We start from the raw sequence: 16,315 nt of genomic DNA, 5'->3' as shown, positions 1-16,315 counted from the left end.
TGACAGCGCATGCCACACATCTCAACCCGGGAGCGCCGGTACACCACGCAGCAATGGAAGACGAAGACCGGGGCTTTCTAGAGCTTTTTATTTCAGGGAGATGATGTGGAAGGTCATTGCATTGGCCGCGTTTCGCAGAAGAGGTAACTGCAGTGGGCTTCTAACTTAACCTACTGATTACAAAAATATTAGAAAAATGTGTAAAGCAATACAATTAAACAGCACTACAAACTACAGACTCATCACCACCTCTCTAACAGGTTTCAGCAAAATCTAAACACTGTAACCTTCGTATCAGTAATGAACTGGCAGCCGGTTTACAAGTCAGGTGTAATTGGATTTATTTAAATTTTATGTTAAGTATCCCAGTGGTTGGCATATTGAGTGCAGCCCACACAATGTTGAACACAATGTTAAATTACTTGTGAAATTTGTGCAGTGAATTTGCTAACAAACAGCTGTTTGTGATTAACAACTTCTGATTGTTGTTCATTGAAGCCCGTTGAGAAGAAGATGTGAAACACAGTAAATCTTTAAATATTTATTTGACATAACAGTTTACAAAACACCAATACCAATAAATATTATAACTGTATGATTTGATATGATTATTGGCTGCTTTCATTTTAAAATATTTGCTTCTGTTCCTGATAAAGCAGCTGGTAGATTTGAAACTGGGCCTCCATGCGGTCATGATTTTGCCAGCATGCCCTCCACCATCATACCAAAGTGGTGTTCCTCCTGCCTCTGATTGTCTTTGGCTTTGTCAGTTTGCTGGAGCAGCTGGAGGATAGCATTGCCATTTTCTTTTCTGGGATGTAGCCGGAGAAAACAGGTCACTTGTGGATGCTGAGGAGGATGTGAGTGATGAATGCAGTGCTGCTGTGTGTGGCAGCGATGGAGTCACTTGGTACCGGTGATGGAGATGTGGAGGAGTCTTGTGCATCAGCAGTGTCGATTGTTTCCAGGTCCAGCAAGAACATGTCGCTACCTTCTTCTGCCTGCCTATTAACATATTAATATCAGTTCATCAGCTACGTGAAGTCTTACCACATAGTAATGCAAATGTTGACATAATTTAGGACAGCAAAATAAATGTACATGTTATTTTTTAAAAGGCATAACTTTGATTCACATTACCTTCGCTGGACAGCTTGAGTCTGTGTCTGTGTTTCATAAAGCAGCCAGCTGAAGGTAGAAACAGAAACATTACCTGCATTGCTCCTTCCTCTCAGTTTCTTCCTTGCCTTTACAAATCGGCCTCTTAAATATTTCCACTTCTGCCGACGGTTTCTTCTTTTCCCAAACTCTAAGCAATTTTCCTTCATAAATTATTGCACATTTGTCTGTCTTTATATTTATTTTAAGATGAATTGTAGAGGTTCCGGTAGCGATAGACCTCTTTGCACAGCCTCTCTTCAAATTCAGCATCCATTTAGTTTTGTTTCCAGCACAGTTGGGGCCCTTGTAGTGTAGTGGTCACAAAAATGGTAGGCACACGGATGTCCGCACAGAGCCCACGGGTACACCCTCTGATGACGATTTTTCCGTCACGTGTTCTGGCTGCGTCGCATTTGCAGATGCAACCGGAATCAGTAGGCTTTCTGGGGAAAGCTTAAACCCATTAAACTTGTCATAGAGAGTGACCTTTAATTTGGTAAAAGAAACAAGCAGATTCGCGCTGATGTCCGGTTCTCAGAAGAAATCTGTATTCACATTAGTGAATTTAAGTGAATTTAAATTCTGCTCAGGGCACCATCCCTTCACAGGAGGGAAAATCAATAGTGAATTAATCACTTTATTGTTGATTTGATGATGCTTCAGAGTTTTCTGTCTCATGTACATTAAATACTTCATACACAAAAACCACATATTAACCAAGTTCATGATAAATGAAATGTTTATTAAACTACTAACTACACAAACAAGATACAGATTACTACTAGACACATAAATGAACGGATTATGCAACCATGAATGAATTATATGAACACAGTGATGAACAATTAATAAATTATATGAAGATCATTTGATACCAGATGATGCAGTGAATGATTATTTGTGCAGGATCCAGAGCTTCTGTTCCAACTTCTGGGTGTGTTAATCAGACTTAATTTCAGTTCTGCTGGGCAAAATCTGTCTCTTTGTTCTTTTAGTCTTTTAGTTCTTTAAAGTTTAAAATCCTGAGTTCCACTTGATGGAAACCAGAGACAGTGGGCTTTAACTAAAACAGCTTAGATTGTCATTAACTTTCTATCAGTTAGAATGGCAATGCAGAAAATGACTATAAACGTCATGGGACAGCAGAGGTTACTGCGCAAGAGCTTGTCAGTGGAAAGAACTCAGAGGCCAAAGTACTTCGATAAAGTCAGATAAAATCAGAACAGATCAGTCAGTCCAGTGAGGGGGTCTTCCTTATTGTGTATTGTTTCAATTAAGTCATACAAGTACTACATTAGATACACGTGGATCACCCTATTGGTAGAAAAAGGTCTTGAACAACCTTGTGATTGTAAAGATCAATTCTTTCTACAGTGCCTGCATGTGTTGCATCAGTATTTCTAAAACCTTTCATATGCGTTCTTTCCCATCAAGATCTGTAAAAACAGACAGACGCAACAAAAGAAATAACCAAAACCCAGGCTGCTCTGCTCCAGCAAAACCTCAGCCACTATTTCATCAAACTTTTGACAAGACAGCCTCAGAATAAGACTTTAAATGTGCTGGATTTAGCAAAATCATCAGCCTTTAATGTGAAAAGAGAAGAATGGGAGACAAAGACTCAGCCTGTGATTATCTACAACACGTGTTAAACCAAGTCACAGTGATGGGGTGACTTTAGATTTAAATGCAGGCAGCCAGCCTACAGACTTCAACTTCTTGACAGGTTGCCATGAAGTCTGCAGCCCCCCTTAATAGACTTTGTCAGTTCTGAAATGTCACCGTATGCAAATGCTTCATGATATAACTGACTGCTTTTACACCTTTCATCTGCTTAAACATTCAGCTGGGTCCCCTGTATAACAAGGGGAAAAAAGATCTCTTATACTGTGTGGTCGGGGGGCCTTCAGATTTAAACCTCAGCTCTTTAAATGAGTGACAGTTAATGGACCTAAGTGCTGTCCGTATTAAATATTTTTCAAGAGGCTGCCATTCTTTGGATGTGCACAGCACACATAGCTGCAGAGTAAATAATTCAGCAATCAGTGAGTCTGAAAATTAATTTGGCAACCAGTGGCCATGACTTGTTGAAACAGAGACCGGCTGGGGAGCCAATCAGTATTAGAAAAAGACAATTACAAAATGTTAATACTGGTCACTTGACACTTGAATAGGTACTGTGTGTGAATATATGTGTGTGTGCATGAAAAGGCGAGTTCAGTGGCTGGTGCCTTTTGTTATAATCCTCAGATAACACTGACACCAAGTGGTCGGCTGTAGGAATTTCAGCATGGAGGCGCTGAACTGCCTGATCTATATAAATGACTCATAAGGAGACAATGTGGTGTTTTTACAGTGCCCATTATCTTCAACATGCAGAGCAGCAGGTAGTACATTTGTGAACAACTATTTGCAGCTGCTGAGGTCACTTCCCTGCACATGTGCAAGCGGTTAACAAACAGAAAAGTTGTTTTTGTCTTCAGGTACAGTTCATAATTCCCATATCTTTATTATTCAAGAGCCAGAAAGACATGAAAAGAAAAGAAAGACAGAAATGTTTTATGCCATTTTCTGTCAAGCCATTGAGACCTGTTCCGAAGTTGTTTGGACAAGTTAAACCCGTTTGTCGGCACATGCTTTCGTAAGCTTTGACCTTTGTAAGCATTGTTCTGGAGTCACATTTCTAAAGACTGAAACAGACACATGAAACAAACGAATTGTCAGAGCTTCAGCTGACGCCATATGTAGTACAGCAATAAAGGTTAGTGACATGCCAGATACGACACCAGAACGAAGTATGTGGACATCACATTAATTCATTTAGCTGACACTATGATCTAAAGCGACCTACAGTTGCTATACATGTCAGAGGTCGCACGCCTCTGGAGCAACTAGGGGTTAAGTGTTGCTCAGGGACACAGTGGGGAATTGAATCAGGGGTTTTCATACAAAAGGCATGTGTTTTATCCACTGCACCCCCATGGTTGACTGAGCTCAAGCAATTTATAGACACCTGATCATCACACCCATAGAGCCTCCACTCTTTTGGTTTCAGTCTTTCCGGATGCAGGGACTTGCTTTCATTGGGACACCAAGGCATCAGTGAGGTCCAACCCTCTTGGCTGGAACATAAGTTGATAGGAGGATGTTTGGTTACATTTGGTTTCATTTTAGAAACATCAAATGGCATCTGTGTGATTAGATGCTTTATGTTTTATTAAGTTTTAATTTAAGTGGATGTGAGCTGATTTTTAAATGTGATATTTCACATTTTTGTATTATATAATGTAATATATATATATACACAGACTCCAGAGTCTACTTTTTAAAAAAATCCTGAAAAATTCCAGTCTAGCAGAGAGAGAGAGGGAACGCCCATGTTTAAGTAAGGTATTGACAAGTGTGAAGAAGAAAGATTTGCTGCATGAGGTGACACACAACAGCAGGATCCATTTGGCTTTTCAACATGATCTCGGGAAAGTATCAAGGTATGTTTCTGTAAAAAACACTTTTAAAAAAAGTTCAAAAGTTTAAAAAGAGTTCACATTTTCATTATTGTCCTTAAATTATAGTCAAGCATCAAAATCTCAGCCTTTTGATAGCGATCTATGAAGTTAAAGAACACCTATGCTGGATTAAATGTTATAGTGATAAATGTGAAATTTTAAGTTTAAGAGTTAAAGGGGTGAAAATATGATATTAACTTGATTTTGACTTTATCCAAATCCGTATATGGTTCCTTCTTTTGTTTCAAAACCAAATCAGAAAAAAACAAAAGACTAGGTCGGTTTTTGTTTTTCTGTTTTAAAACCAAAACAGAAAAATATTGATTTCGATATTTAATGAATCTGATTAGTGTAGCTTTGTGTGTTACACTTGATAAACCTGCAGCAGATACTCTTGCCTGATTAAATGTAATTAAGAGGAGCTTACACATCAACATAAGTGGGTTTTTAGTTTGAAAAACAGGCTCAATGTTCAGTTTGTAACTCACTAGCAACTGGATTTCCTCAGTTTAAAATTAATTCACTGATAATTGTCAGTACATCAAATGGTACACAGCCAACATGAACTGTTATTAGTTAATTCTAGCTGTAGCCTATACTAACGAATCATACACGGATTAAAAGGTTCGGCTAATTTTCGTTCAGCCTCTCTAGGCTACATTGTTTCAACCTAACCTTTATTTTCTGAGATGGAAGAATTTAGAAAGTTGCACCGTGGTGCGGAGAGCCTCCAGCTGCAGGAACACATGGATTAGGAGCGTCAGACTACATCCAGCCAATATTTGGGTATTTTCTTAGATTGCTCAGGTAACCAGCTGCTTCAGATCAGCCCAAAACAAAATGCTTCCTTGATGCTGACGTACTAAATCTAGAAAGTGGAGAATTGTGAGTGCTTGAGCGGCTCCTCCAGCTTGACTCGATCTTGCAAAATAAGGTCTCATATTTCTTTTTTCGTATGTGGCTATAATAGGCCTATAGTGCTCACTTCTACAATCACATTCGCCAGAGTTGATATGAGATGCGACTTCAAAAGAAATAGCCTAAGCCTATAGGCTATAAAATAAATAGCTTAAATATGTAATATTGACTTTTTGTTTCACACCGTAAACGAACACCATTCTCCTGGTTCTGGCTCAGTTTGTACGTGTTGGTGACATCTAGTGGTGAGGATTGCAAATTGTACCCCCCTCCCCTATCCAAGCAAGCAGTATAGCTACGGTGCCTGAGACAGGACAAAGATGTCCTCTGTGAGATAGCAGAGAGTTGCCAGTCAAGAAATGAGGTTTCTTTAGATTGATATGTTAAGAAATTATATTTACCTAACTATTCAGTAAAATTGTAAATATTATTGTTACTTGTTCATTAAACAACAGCCACATCAAGAAATGAAGAGCTACATGATGTCTCATACTCCTGTAATACATTATTGTAGTGTACTGCAAAATACTTTTTGTTACATCTTGGGAGAGTTGGCTCATCTGGACTAACTAACTCAGAATCTATCACATCTAGTGCATCAAGTATGACCAGGTGAGGATCAAGGCTCCTCTCACTTCAAATTCTGCAAATATTACCAAAATGTCTTTTTTAATTTTTTAAAATACAACAGAAATACAAAGTAGTACTGACAGCCATGATTTCAGCTTGTGGTAAAACGGTGCAACATTTTAAATGGGCATTTAGCATGTGAAAGTACAAATTACATATTTGTGTGCACAGTGGCACTATCCAAAAAACACCTTTTTTTAATGCATAGTAGGAGAGTATTCATTATTGGTGACTTGATAGGCACACAGTCAGGCTACCATAAAACTTTACAATTAATAGCCGAATCCCAAATAGCCGCCTGGAGGCAGCACATTTTAACAAATAAACGCCTGCCTTAATTAAACGCCTGGTCTGGTTTTTATAGAAGCTCTTTGGATGTAGAAAACCTCTTAAACCCCGCGGGGTCGCCCACTTTAGCTGCTTCTAAGCTGCTTAGATCGTATGATCAATATGTCAGTGTGGACATGCTGAACATCGTTAGATCGGTTAGATTCTCCACAATACCACTGTTAAGTTCATTTAACGGAAACAACAAGACCCAAAGTCTAATTCTTCTAACCTGCATGTACAAGAGGTACAAGAGAGGAAAAGGGGGAAAAATTGCTGACTCACGTTAACTTTGATGCGCTTGTTAAGTCCGAAACCACCGATCAAAAGAAACAAAACAGCTTTTAATAAAAATTAATCCAACTTGTGAATCCTGTCATGTGAATCCATCGCTCTCTGTCTGCTAACTTCTCTCATCCTGCACCGTGTTGTTGTTTTCGTGAGGTTGCTGCCTTCAGAATAAAAGCGCATAAGCCGTCTGTCGGAGCCAGATCAAATGAATGACGTGTATTTGATATTATTTGATCATTTTTACATAACTATCATTCTGTTTGAAATAAATAAACTGTTTCATGGTAGTTTCAGTTTTGTGCAAAAAGAATTAAAGGCCTGTCCCATATGGACGCCTGTCCCAAATGAAGGCAGGGTCAATTCAGTGAGTTTCACAGTATGTGTCAATATTAGCAGTAAAAAAAAAGGGAAGTATTCAACAGAAGTTTAGCTGCTGATCTGAGCTTCCATGGTATTACCGTTTTATTGCCAATAATATTCATCATCTGTCTCAGGAAGATAATGGCACATTTCTGTCCACGCTGCAAAGCCATAACAGAGCGCTGTAGAATAACTACATGAAATTACAATCCAACTACACATTTTTTCTACCAGGGCAGTAAGAGCTTCGGCGCTGGAAGCTGCCAATAAGTGATCAGCTGATTGTCTCATGAACATAACAAAACCAAAACAGCGCTGGAGAGAGAGAGTAAGAGTTTCCTCTTCTTCTTCTACAGACGCATTTAATGTAGTGACGGGCGGAATTACACAAGCAGAAGAAGAACGCCATGATGAGGAAACTGTTTGTCCGTTGTCGGCTACGGTAGAAACATGACCACACAATACAGCGACCTCCACAGCAGGGGGTGCCCGCGGTTATGTAGATTCTCATTCTAAGGTAATAAAAACATAACGGTTCATTATGTAAGGTCTTTATACACCACTGAAAACATAGTTATGGATCTTATATTGCATTTCTGTCAATAGATCCTAAGAAATATTACACACTGGACCTTTAAATATCATATACCTGCCTTTACCGTCACAAACTGACGCTACAGGGCTTCCCCCACTGCGTTGACCTATGAAGCTATAGGGATCCCCAGTGCGTTACAAACAGACACCGATGGAACAGATGTCTTTTTTTTTTTGGTTTTCCATTTTGGTTTTAAAACACAGAAACCAAAAAACGACTTGGTTTTTTTGTTTTTTCTGATTTGGTTTTGAAACAAAAGAACGAACCATACACAGATTTATCCACCGGGGCTAAGCTACCTGTTGATGGTCAGTAAATGCAGCCATATCAAAGGCTGACTGCTTGTTAAACTACATGTCTCGTTTTGAACTTCTTCATGTATTAAATTTAGAATATGTGACAGTGGTGTGGAGGATTACGAGATGTTAAAAAGCACCATCGACCGAGCTGGACCAGGTAACAGTGTAATGTGGCACGTAATGTGATTTATTTTGCTGTGGAGTAATTTAAGTCCTTCGTAAATGAGTAATGAAAAGACTAATTTATTAAAATAACTTGGCCACCACTGCTCTACAATTCCACTAACCATTGTGACGACAATTTAGTAATCTAGTTATAGTAATAGCAACAGATCTTGTTAATTGACATTTTGACATTTCATAATAACCACACATTTTATTTATTGAGTACTTTTGAAGATATGCATATGCTTTATGTGACAAATCAGACAGATTAAAACCTACAAAACTTTGTCTTTACCTTTTTTAATTTTGCATACCACAAATAGCAGTTTGACAGCAGAGCATAAAAAAACAGATGAGACCTTACACAACAGGCACACTGCAATAACATGTTTTCTCACTGCAGACATTTTGACTGTTCACAGTAAGAACAGGTGTTTCTAACAACATTAGGGGTGGCCCTGTTCAACTGCCCCGGTAAGCCCAGGCAGTGTGGCAGTGTGAACACACCCTGAAAGTGACACAGCTAAATGGAATTCAGCCATCACACCCTGAAACTGACACAGCTAAATGGAATTCAACCATCATGGCTGGGAATGTTTTCACCAACTTGTGTGTGTCAAACAGTACTGTCTGTCTGCCTGTGGGCAGATTTTGAACGTCAGTTGCAGCCTGTCCTCACCAGAAATATGAACGTATATGTCGTTTGTTCAAGCAGCTTATTATGAGCCATATTTACGTTTATTGCTGCAGTGACCCCTTGTGGCCGTATGATGAAGTCAGATGACATAGCATAAAGAGCGAGACAGTCCGTGTTGGAACGGGGTGGATGGATAGCCTTTCACACTGGAGGCTGGTGTTGGAGTCTCATGTGAAAGTCAATGTTGAGGTATTTAGAGTTTTAAGGCAAATAGTATTACTGTCTTACGTCGACGTCACGTGACATGTGATTTATGTGGTTTATGCAATGAATTTCTTTTAAGCCAAACCACAATGTTTTCCTAAAACTAACCAAGTAGTTTTGTTACTTAAACCTAACCAAACTGCGACCATTTGAAAACCATTAATCAAGTGTTTAACGTCATGTGCAGCATTGTTGTTCAGTCTTTTCAATGTTTGACATTGGAGTAAGAGCCGAGTTTGCAAGACAGAATTATTTTGTCGCTTCAGTTCATGATGCTCAGTATTTACTTGTGGATTCAAATGCCTAGAGTCTTGTACATGGCTGTGCTTTGAGGATAAATATTTTTAAGGCTTTTAGAGACACCTGTAAAGGCAGCAAGTCAAGCCCACTGAAAATAAACATAGGGACAGGTTATTCTAAATCCTGCTGAGACATAAGTCTTATAATTCTTTCTGACTATTAGAATTTAGGTCTGGGTCCATGACTACACCAAGATTTCTGACTTGGTTTGCTTTTCTTTTATTTTGCCACTTTGAATTTCCTCATGGTTGAAAGGTGCTATCATCAAGCTAAACATTGTAACGCAGCATTTTGATTAACAAGATTGTCTCAAGAGAGGTGAATCATGAGACACAAATGTGGTCAGAGATCTTTTTTTTTCATCTGGAGTCTGCACACAGTCCCTCCGCTTCACAACACAGCTCTGTCTGACGAACGCTGTATCTCTGTCCGACAGGGTTCAGAGGTGCCACAAATCCAGATGAAAGGAGGATTGTTCTAGTCGGGAAGACTGGAGTAGGGAAGAGCGCTGCGGGAAACACCCTCCTGGGGAGAGAAGCTTTCGAATCAGAACTGTCTCCGTCTTCCCTGACGTCTGAATGCCAGAAAGCCAAGGGGAGCGTTGAAGATCGAAAGGTCGCTGTCATCGACACTCCGGGGCTGTTTGACACTAATTTCACCCAAGAAGAAGTGTTGAAGAGGATCAAGATGTGCATCTCTCTGTCTGCTCCTGGTCCTCACGCCTTCCTGATAGTTTTGCAGCTGACCAGATTCACCAAGGAGGAGAACGAAACTGTGAAGATGATTCAGACCACTTTTGGTGAGGAGGCAGCTAAATACACAATAGTGTTGTTCACACACGGAGACCAGCTGAAGACGCAAACCATTGAGGATTATATTTCAGCGAGTGCTGACCTGAAAGCCTTCCTTCGGCAGTGCTATAATCGATACCACGTCTTTAACAACGAAGTCAAAGACCCTGTACAAAGCAGTCAGCTCCTGGACAAAATTGACAAGATGACTATGGCTAACGGAGGAAGCTACTACACCAACGAAATGTTCATGAGAGCAGAGGAAGCCATAGAAAAGGAGAAAAAGCGACTCCTGAAGGAGTTGGAAGCACAGAAGCAGAGAGAGCTGGATAAACTGAGAGCCAAATATTTAGAGCAGGATTTGAGAAGGGAGGAGTCGCGGCTGCAGAGGAGCTATGAGAATGAAGCAAGAGCTCAAGCTGAAAGATCTAATGAGTTTCTCGCCGCTCCGGTAATAGCTATAGCAACAGCCTGTGGTGCTGCTGTCGGAGGTCTGATCGGAGTTGCAGGAGGTCCAATCGGCATGGTAGTTGGAGTCGCAGCTGGAGCCGCTGTTGGAGCTGCCGTGGGTGCTTTATCACTGAGAGTCTCAGAGCATTGCCATGTGCAATAAGGACAGTACAACTTACAGATAAATGTTTATATTTAATTGATTTCTTGAAAAAATATAGTCCTCTACTCTAGTGTACCATTGCTTCTTAGTAAACTCTTTGCATAAATAATTTGCATTAAAGATGATTAATAATCACTTTTTGTCAATAATTGAAATATTTTGTACCTGAAATAGAGCTAATCGACTTGTATTACTATGCATCATTAACAGTGTCTTGACTGTATAATATTTGTATAAAATAATAAAAATCATTCATGATGGATTATGACTGAATTATCATCATTTGGATTCTGTGCATTTGCATTTGATGTGTATATGAAGGAGGAGAAACAGATCATTTCCATCTTTTTGTAAAACGTTACTTAGACAGGAGGAAATGCATTTGTTGGGGACTTTTTTCAGTGGATGATTATTCCACATTTGGTGCTCTAGTGAGTATTTGGGGCAGCAGGGTGTATGTGGGATAGTTATTTATTGTTTGGCCAACATGAGTTCCATTTTGTCCAGACTGGACCGTTAGTAGCAGTCTAAGCTGGGCCAACATGGCTCCTGACCAGTTCTCTTTCCTCTCCTCTGAGCAATCACAGCACCCACCATGGTACCTGGTTCGGTTGATCTGGCTGGTGGATTGGCTAAGGTCCACTGCTCTTTAATCCAAAACCATGTCTTTCTTTTCCAATGAGCATATTTCTGTCATAGGTAGCACAATAAAAGTGTAGCAAAGTTTGAACGCGCTACCGGCTGCTGCATCTACATGGGCTGCTGGTTGCCATAGCAATTTGCAATTTGGTTAGGGTTAAGCAGCGGCGTCGTTAGCCCTGGGCATCCACAGATGTTTTTTGAAAAGCCCTGGATCTCAGAAGTATTTTTATAAAACAAACAACAAAAGGCTGAAAATTTAACTAACTAATGTTACGTGCACAGGAGCGAGCGAGAGAGAGATTATTGTTATTATTTATTCTGCTGCAAATTAGTCGAGAATATAATGATACAGCTGTAGCTCTGTGTCTGTCCTCTCTGCTCCACCTGAAGTTTTATTTCACAATGCCTTCCTGGCTCAGGCAATTTCGGAGCTGGCTCATATAGGAGGCGGTTTACTAAGAGACCAGTCAATCACTCACACTCTCTGCATCAGTCGTCCACTGCTCTTTAAATACTTTCACTTTCCATTAATGACGCATTAAAAGTGTCTTTGGTCTCTGCAGAGCAAATGAAGACGACTACACACTGTAAGATCTATGTCAGATGATCACTGCATTGATTGAGATTTTTAAAATATATTAAAAGTGTCCTGTTGTTGAACAGAGCATCACTTTGGACATAAGCCTGTTTCTTTTATTTAATTATTATGTGAAGATATGAAGTTTTATGAGCTGGGCTAAGCCCCCAATGTTTCAAGATCCTAAAAATGCCCCTGGGTTTAGGCAACAAAACCACTGGGTTAGGTTTAGGTAATACAACTACTTGGTTAGGTTTAGGCAACAAGGCGACTCGGTTAGGTTTAGGCAACGAGACCACTCGGTTAATTTTAGGCAATACAGCTACTTTATTAGCTTTAGGCAAAAAGACCACTCAGTTAGTTTTAGGCAACAAAACCACTTGGTTAGGTTTCAGTTAGGTTTAAGCAACAAAACCACTCGGTTAGGTTTAGGTAATACAACTACTCGGTTAGGTTTAGACAACAAGACCACTTGGTTAGGTATAGGCAACAAAACCACTTGGTTAGGTTTCAGTTAGTTTTAAGCAACAAAACCACTCGGTTAGGTTTAGGTAATACAACTACTCGGTTAGGTTTAGGCAACAAGACCACTTGGTTAGGTTTCAGTTAGGTTTAAGCAACAAAACCACTGGGTTAGGTTTAGGTAATACAACTACTCGGTTAGTTTTAGGCAACAAAACCACTTGGTTAGGTTTCAGTTAGGTTTAAGCAACAAAACCACTCGGTTAGGTTTAGGTAATACAACTACTCGGTTAGGTTTAGACAACAAGACCACTTGGTTAGGTATAGGCAACAAGACCACTTGGTTAGGTTTCAGTTAGGTTTAAGCAACAAAACCACTGGGTTAGGTTTAGGTAATACAACTACTCGGTTAGTTTTAGGCAATAAGGCGACTCGGTTAGGTTTAGACAACGAGACCACTCGGTTAAGTTTAGGCAATACAACTACTTTGTTAGGTTTAGACAACAAGACCACTTGGTTAGGTATAGGCAACAAAACCACTCGGTTAGGTTTCAGTTAGTTTTAAGCAACAAAACCACTCGGTTAGGTTTAGGTAATACAACTACTCGGTTAGGTTTAGGCAACAAGACCACTTGGTTAGGTTTCAGTTAGGTTTAAGCAACAAAACCACTGGGTTAGGTTTAGGTAATACAACTACTCGGTTAGTTTTAGGCAATAAGGCGACTCGATTAGGTTTAGACAACGAGACCACTCGGTTAAGTTTAGGCAATACAACTACTTTGTTAGGTTTAGACAACAAGACCACTTGGTTAGGTATAGGCAACAAAACCACTCGGTTAGGTTTAGGTAATACAACTACTCGGTTAGGTTTAGGCAACAAGACCACTCGGTGTAGTTTAGGCAATACAACTACTTTGTTAGGTTTAGACAACAAGACCACTTGGTTAGGTATAGGCAACAAAACCACTTGGTTAGGTTTCAGTTAGTTTTAAGCAACAAAACCACTCGGTTAGGTTTAGGTAATACAACTACTCGGTTAAGTTTAGGCAACAAGGCCACTTGGTTAGGTTTCAGTTAGGTTTAAGCAACAAAACCACTGGGTTAGGTTTAGGTAATACAACTACTCGGATAGTTTTAGGCAATAAGGCGACTCGGTTAGGTTTAGACAACGAGACCACTCGGTTAAGTTTAGGCAATACAACTACTTTGTTAGGTTTAGACAACAAGACCACTTGGTTAGGTATAGGCAACAAAACCACTCGGTTAGGTTTAGGTAATACAACTACTCGGTTAGGTTTAGGCAACAAGACCACTCGGTGTAGTTTAGGCAATACAACTACTTTGTTAGGTTTAGACAACAAGACCACTTGGTTAGGTTTAGGTAATACAACTACTCGGTTAGTTTTAGGCAATAAGGCGACTCGGTTAGGTTTAGACAACGAGACCACTCGGTTAAGTTTAGGCAATACAACTACTTTGTTAGGTTTAGACAACAAGACCACTTGGTTAGGTATAGGCAACAAAACCACTTGGTTAGGTTTCAGTTAGGTTTAAGCAACAAAACCACTCAGTTAGGTTTAGGTAATACAACTATTCGGTTAGGTTTAGGCAACAAGACCACTCGGTGAAGTTTAGGCAGTACAATTACTCTGTTAGGTTTAGGCAACAAGACCACTTGGTTAGGTTTAGGCAACAAAACCACTTGGTTAGGTTTAGGTAATACAACTATTCGGTTAGGTTTAGGCAACAAGACCACTCAGTTAGGTTTAGGAAAAGATTGTGGTTTGGGTTAAAATACGTTTGTTACGTTAAGTCACGTGACATTTATCACGTGACTTAACTCATGTGACATAAGTGGGTTATGCTATTTAACTTAAAACTTTACATTACTCAACATTTACTCGGTCTCCTGTGTGAAAGTCCATGGGTTTGACCCATTCTTTCACCCCATGCATCTACTTAAGCTATTTCTTGCTCTTTATAAGATGTCACCTGACTTCCACTTTGCCAACAGCGTACGGCCACAAGGGTTCGCTGCTACAATAATTGTAAATATGAGTTATAATAACGTGCTGAACAAATTACATACAGTAAATGGACTTTTTTTCTGGTAAGGACACGCTGGTTGCGACACTTTCCTGAGCGCAGCCAGTGGCTGGAGTCTACTACTCTATTTACAAAAGACTGAGTTGCATAGACTTTACCGCTCTGTCCAGTCATCTGCAGTGATGTAATGTAACCACTCTGTCCAGTCATCTGCAGTGATGTAATGTAACCACTCTGTCCAGTCATCTGCAGTGATGTAATGTAACTACAATTACTTTAGTACTGCACTTAAGTACAAATTAAAGGTACAAGAGTATTTCTATTTAAAGCCACTTTTTACATTTACAGCTACAATTCAGAGAGTGAAATTGTACTTTTCTGCACTATATTTAGAATGAGCCACTTATATCTACTAAACCGCGGGCACCCCCTTCCATGGAGGTAGCAGTATTGTGTCTTCATGTTTCTATGATAGCTGACAATGGACAAACAGCGTTACAGAGCGTGTTTCGTCATCACGGCGTTCTTCTGCTTGTATAATTCCAGCAGTGTAGACGCCCCGTCACTACCTTAAATGCGTCCGTAGAAGAAGAAGAGGAAATAATAATAATCCATCCATCGTCAACCGCTTATCCTGCATACAGGATCTTGTATGCAGCCAATCCCAGCTGACATCGGGCGAAAGGTGGGGTACACCCTGGACAGGTCGCCAGTCCATCGCAGGGCCACACAACCACTCACACTCACACTAAGGACAATTTAGGGTCGCCAATTAACCTAGTCCACGTCTTTGGATAGTGGGAGGAAGCCAGAGAGAATCCACGCAGACACGGGGAGAACATGCAAACTCCACACAGAAAGGCAGGGGCAACCGGGGTTTGAATCCATGACCTTCTTGCTGTGAGGCGACAGTGCCAACCACTACACAGTCTCTGATTACTCCTCTGGTTTATTAGAAGTTAGAAGAGAAGTGACATTTGGACAAATGAACGAGCACACGTGTAATTTTACACGAGAGGCGACAGCATGTGGATCTTAATAAGATGAAGCCAGATGGAGTTGGGACAGATACAGAGAGCTGACGGCAAAGAAATCACGGACATGATCGGTGTGGATTTTCCCAGATGGAAGGGAACAAAACATGGGACAGATGTTTTTAAAGCGGAGCTGAAGTTTTTAATTAAGGTTGTCATACATTAGCAACGCAAATGAAAGCAGCTGTTTTATAGCTTTAGCTAGAAGCTAATCATAATCAACGACAGACCTGGCGTGTTTCTCTTTTCACTGGTGTAAAATATGTAACGTTATTTGGATTCATTTAATGGAGCCTTGTTATTCTCCAGTGCTGTGGTTTGGCTTTTCTGGTCACGTTAGCTAGACAATCAGCTGATCAGTAAAGTTAGTTGGCAATAAAACGGTAACGTTAGCTCACAGCATGGAAGCGATCAGCCAGCTAACCTTTTACTGCTCTGGTAGAAAAAACATGTAGTTGGATTAATTTCATGTAGTTGTTCTCCAGCGCTGTACTTTGGCTTGTGGTGTAAAATATATAGTTTCATTAATTTCATGTAGTGACTCTCTCTCTCCAGTGCTCTGTTTTGGCTTTGTCACTACTTTGTGAGACAATCAGCTGATCGTGAATTGGCAATCAATCAGCTGATCACTAATTGGCAATAAAAGGTAGCTTCCAGCATGAAAGCTCAGATCAGCCAGCTAAACTTTTACTGCCCT

At 40.1% G+C, this 16,315-nt stretch overlaps 1 protein-coding gene across 1 annotated transcript in view; it reads left to right on the top strand.

Annotated features, from left to right (window-relative positions):
* Positions 1 to 897: 897 nt before the first annotated feature.
* Positions 898 to 16,315, top strand: part of LOC123979457 (GTPase IMAP family member 8-like) — a 17,693-nt gene continuing 2,275 nt past the window's right edge. The window contains exons 1-2 of the mRNA XM_046063379.1: positions 898 to 1,013; positions 9,906 to 10,813. Of these exons, the coding sequence (XP_045919335.1) occupies positions 898 to 1,013; positions 9,906 to 10,813 (1,024 nt within the window). The remainder of the gene's footprint in view (positions 1,014 to 9,905; positions 10,814 to 16,315) is intronic.

Source organism: Micropterus dolomieu, linkage group LG11 (genome assembly GCF_021292245.1).
Source record: "Micropterus dolomieu isolate WLL.071019.BEF.003 ecotype Adirondacks linkage group LG11, ASM2129224v1, whole genome shotgun sequence".
In the NCBI taxonomy this organism is placed as follows: Eukaryota; Metazoa; Chordata; class Actinopteri; order Centrarchiformes; family Centrarchidae; genus Micropterus; species Micropterus dolomieu.
Note: the sequence above shows the minus strand (reverse complement) of the source record. Positions and strands in the feature narration are given on the sequence as shown.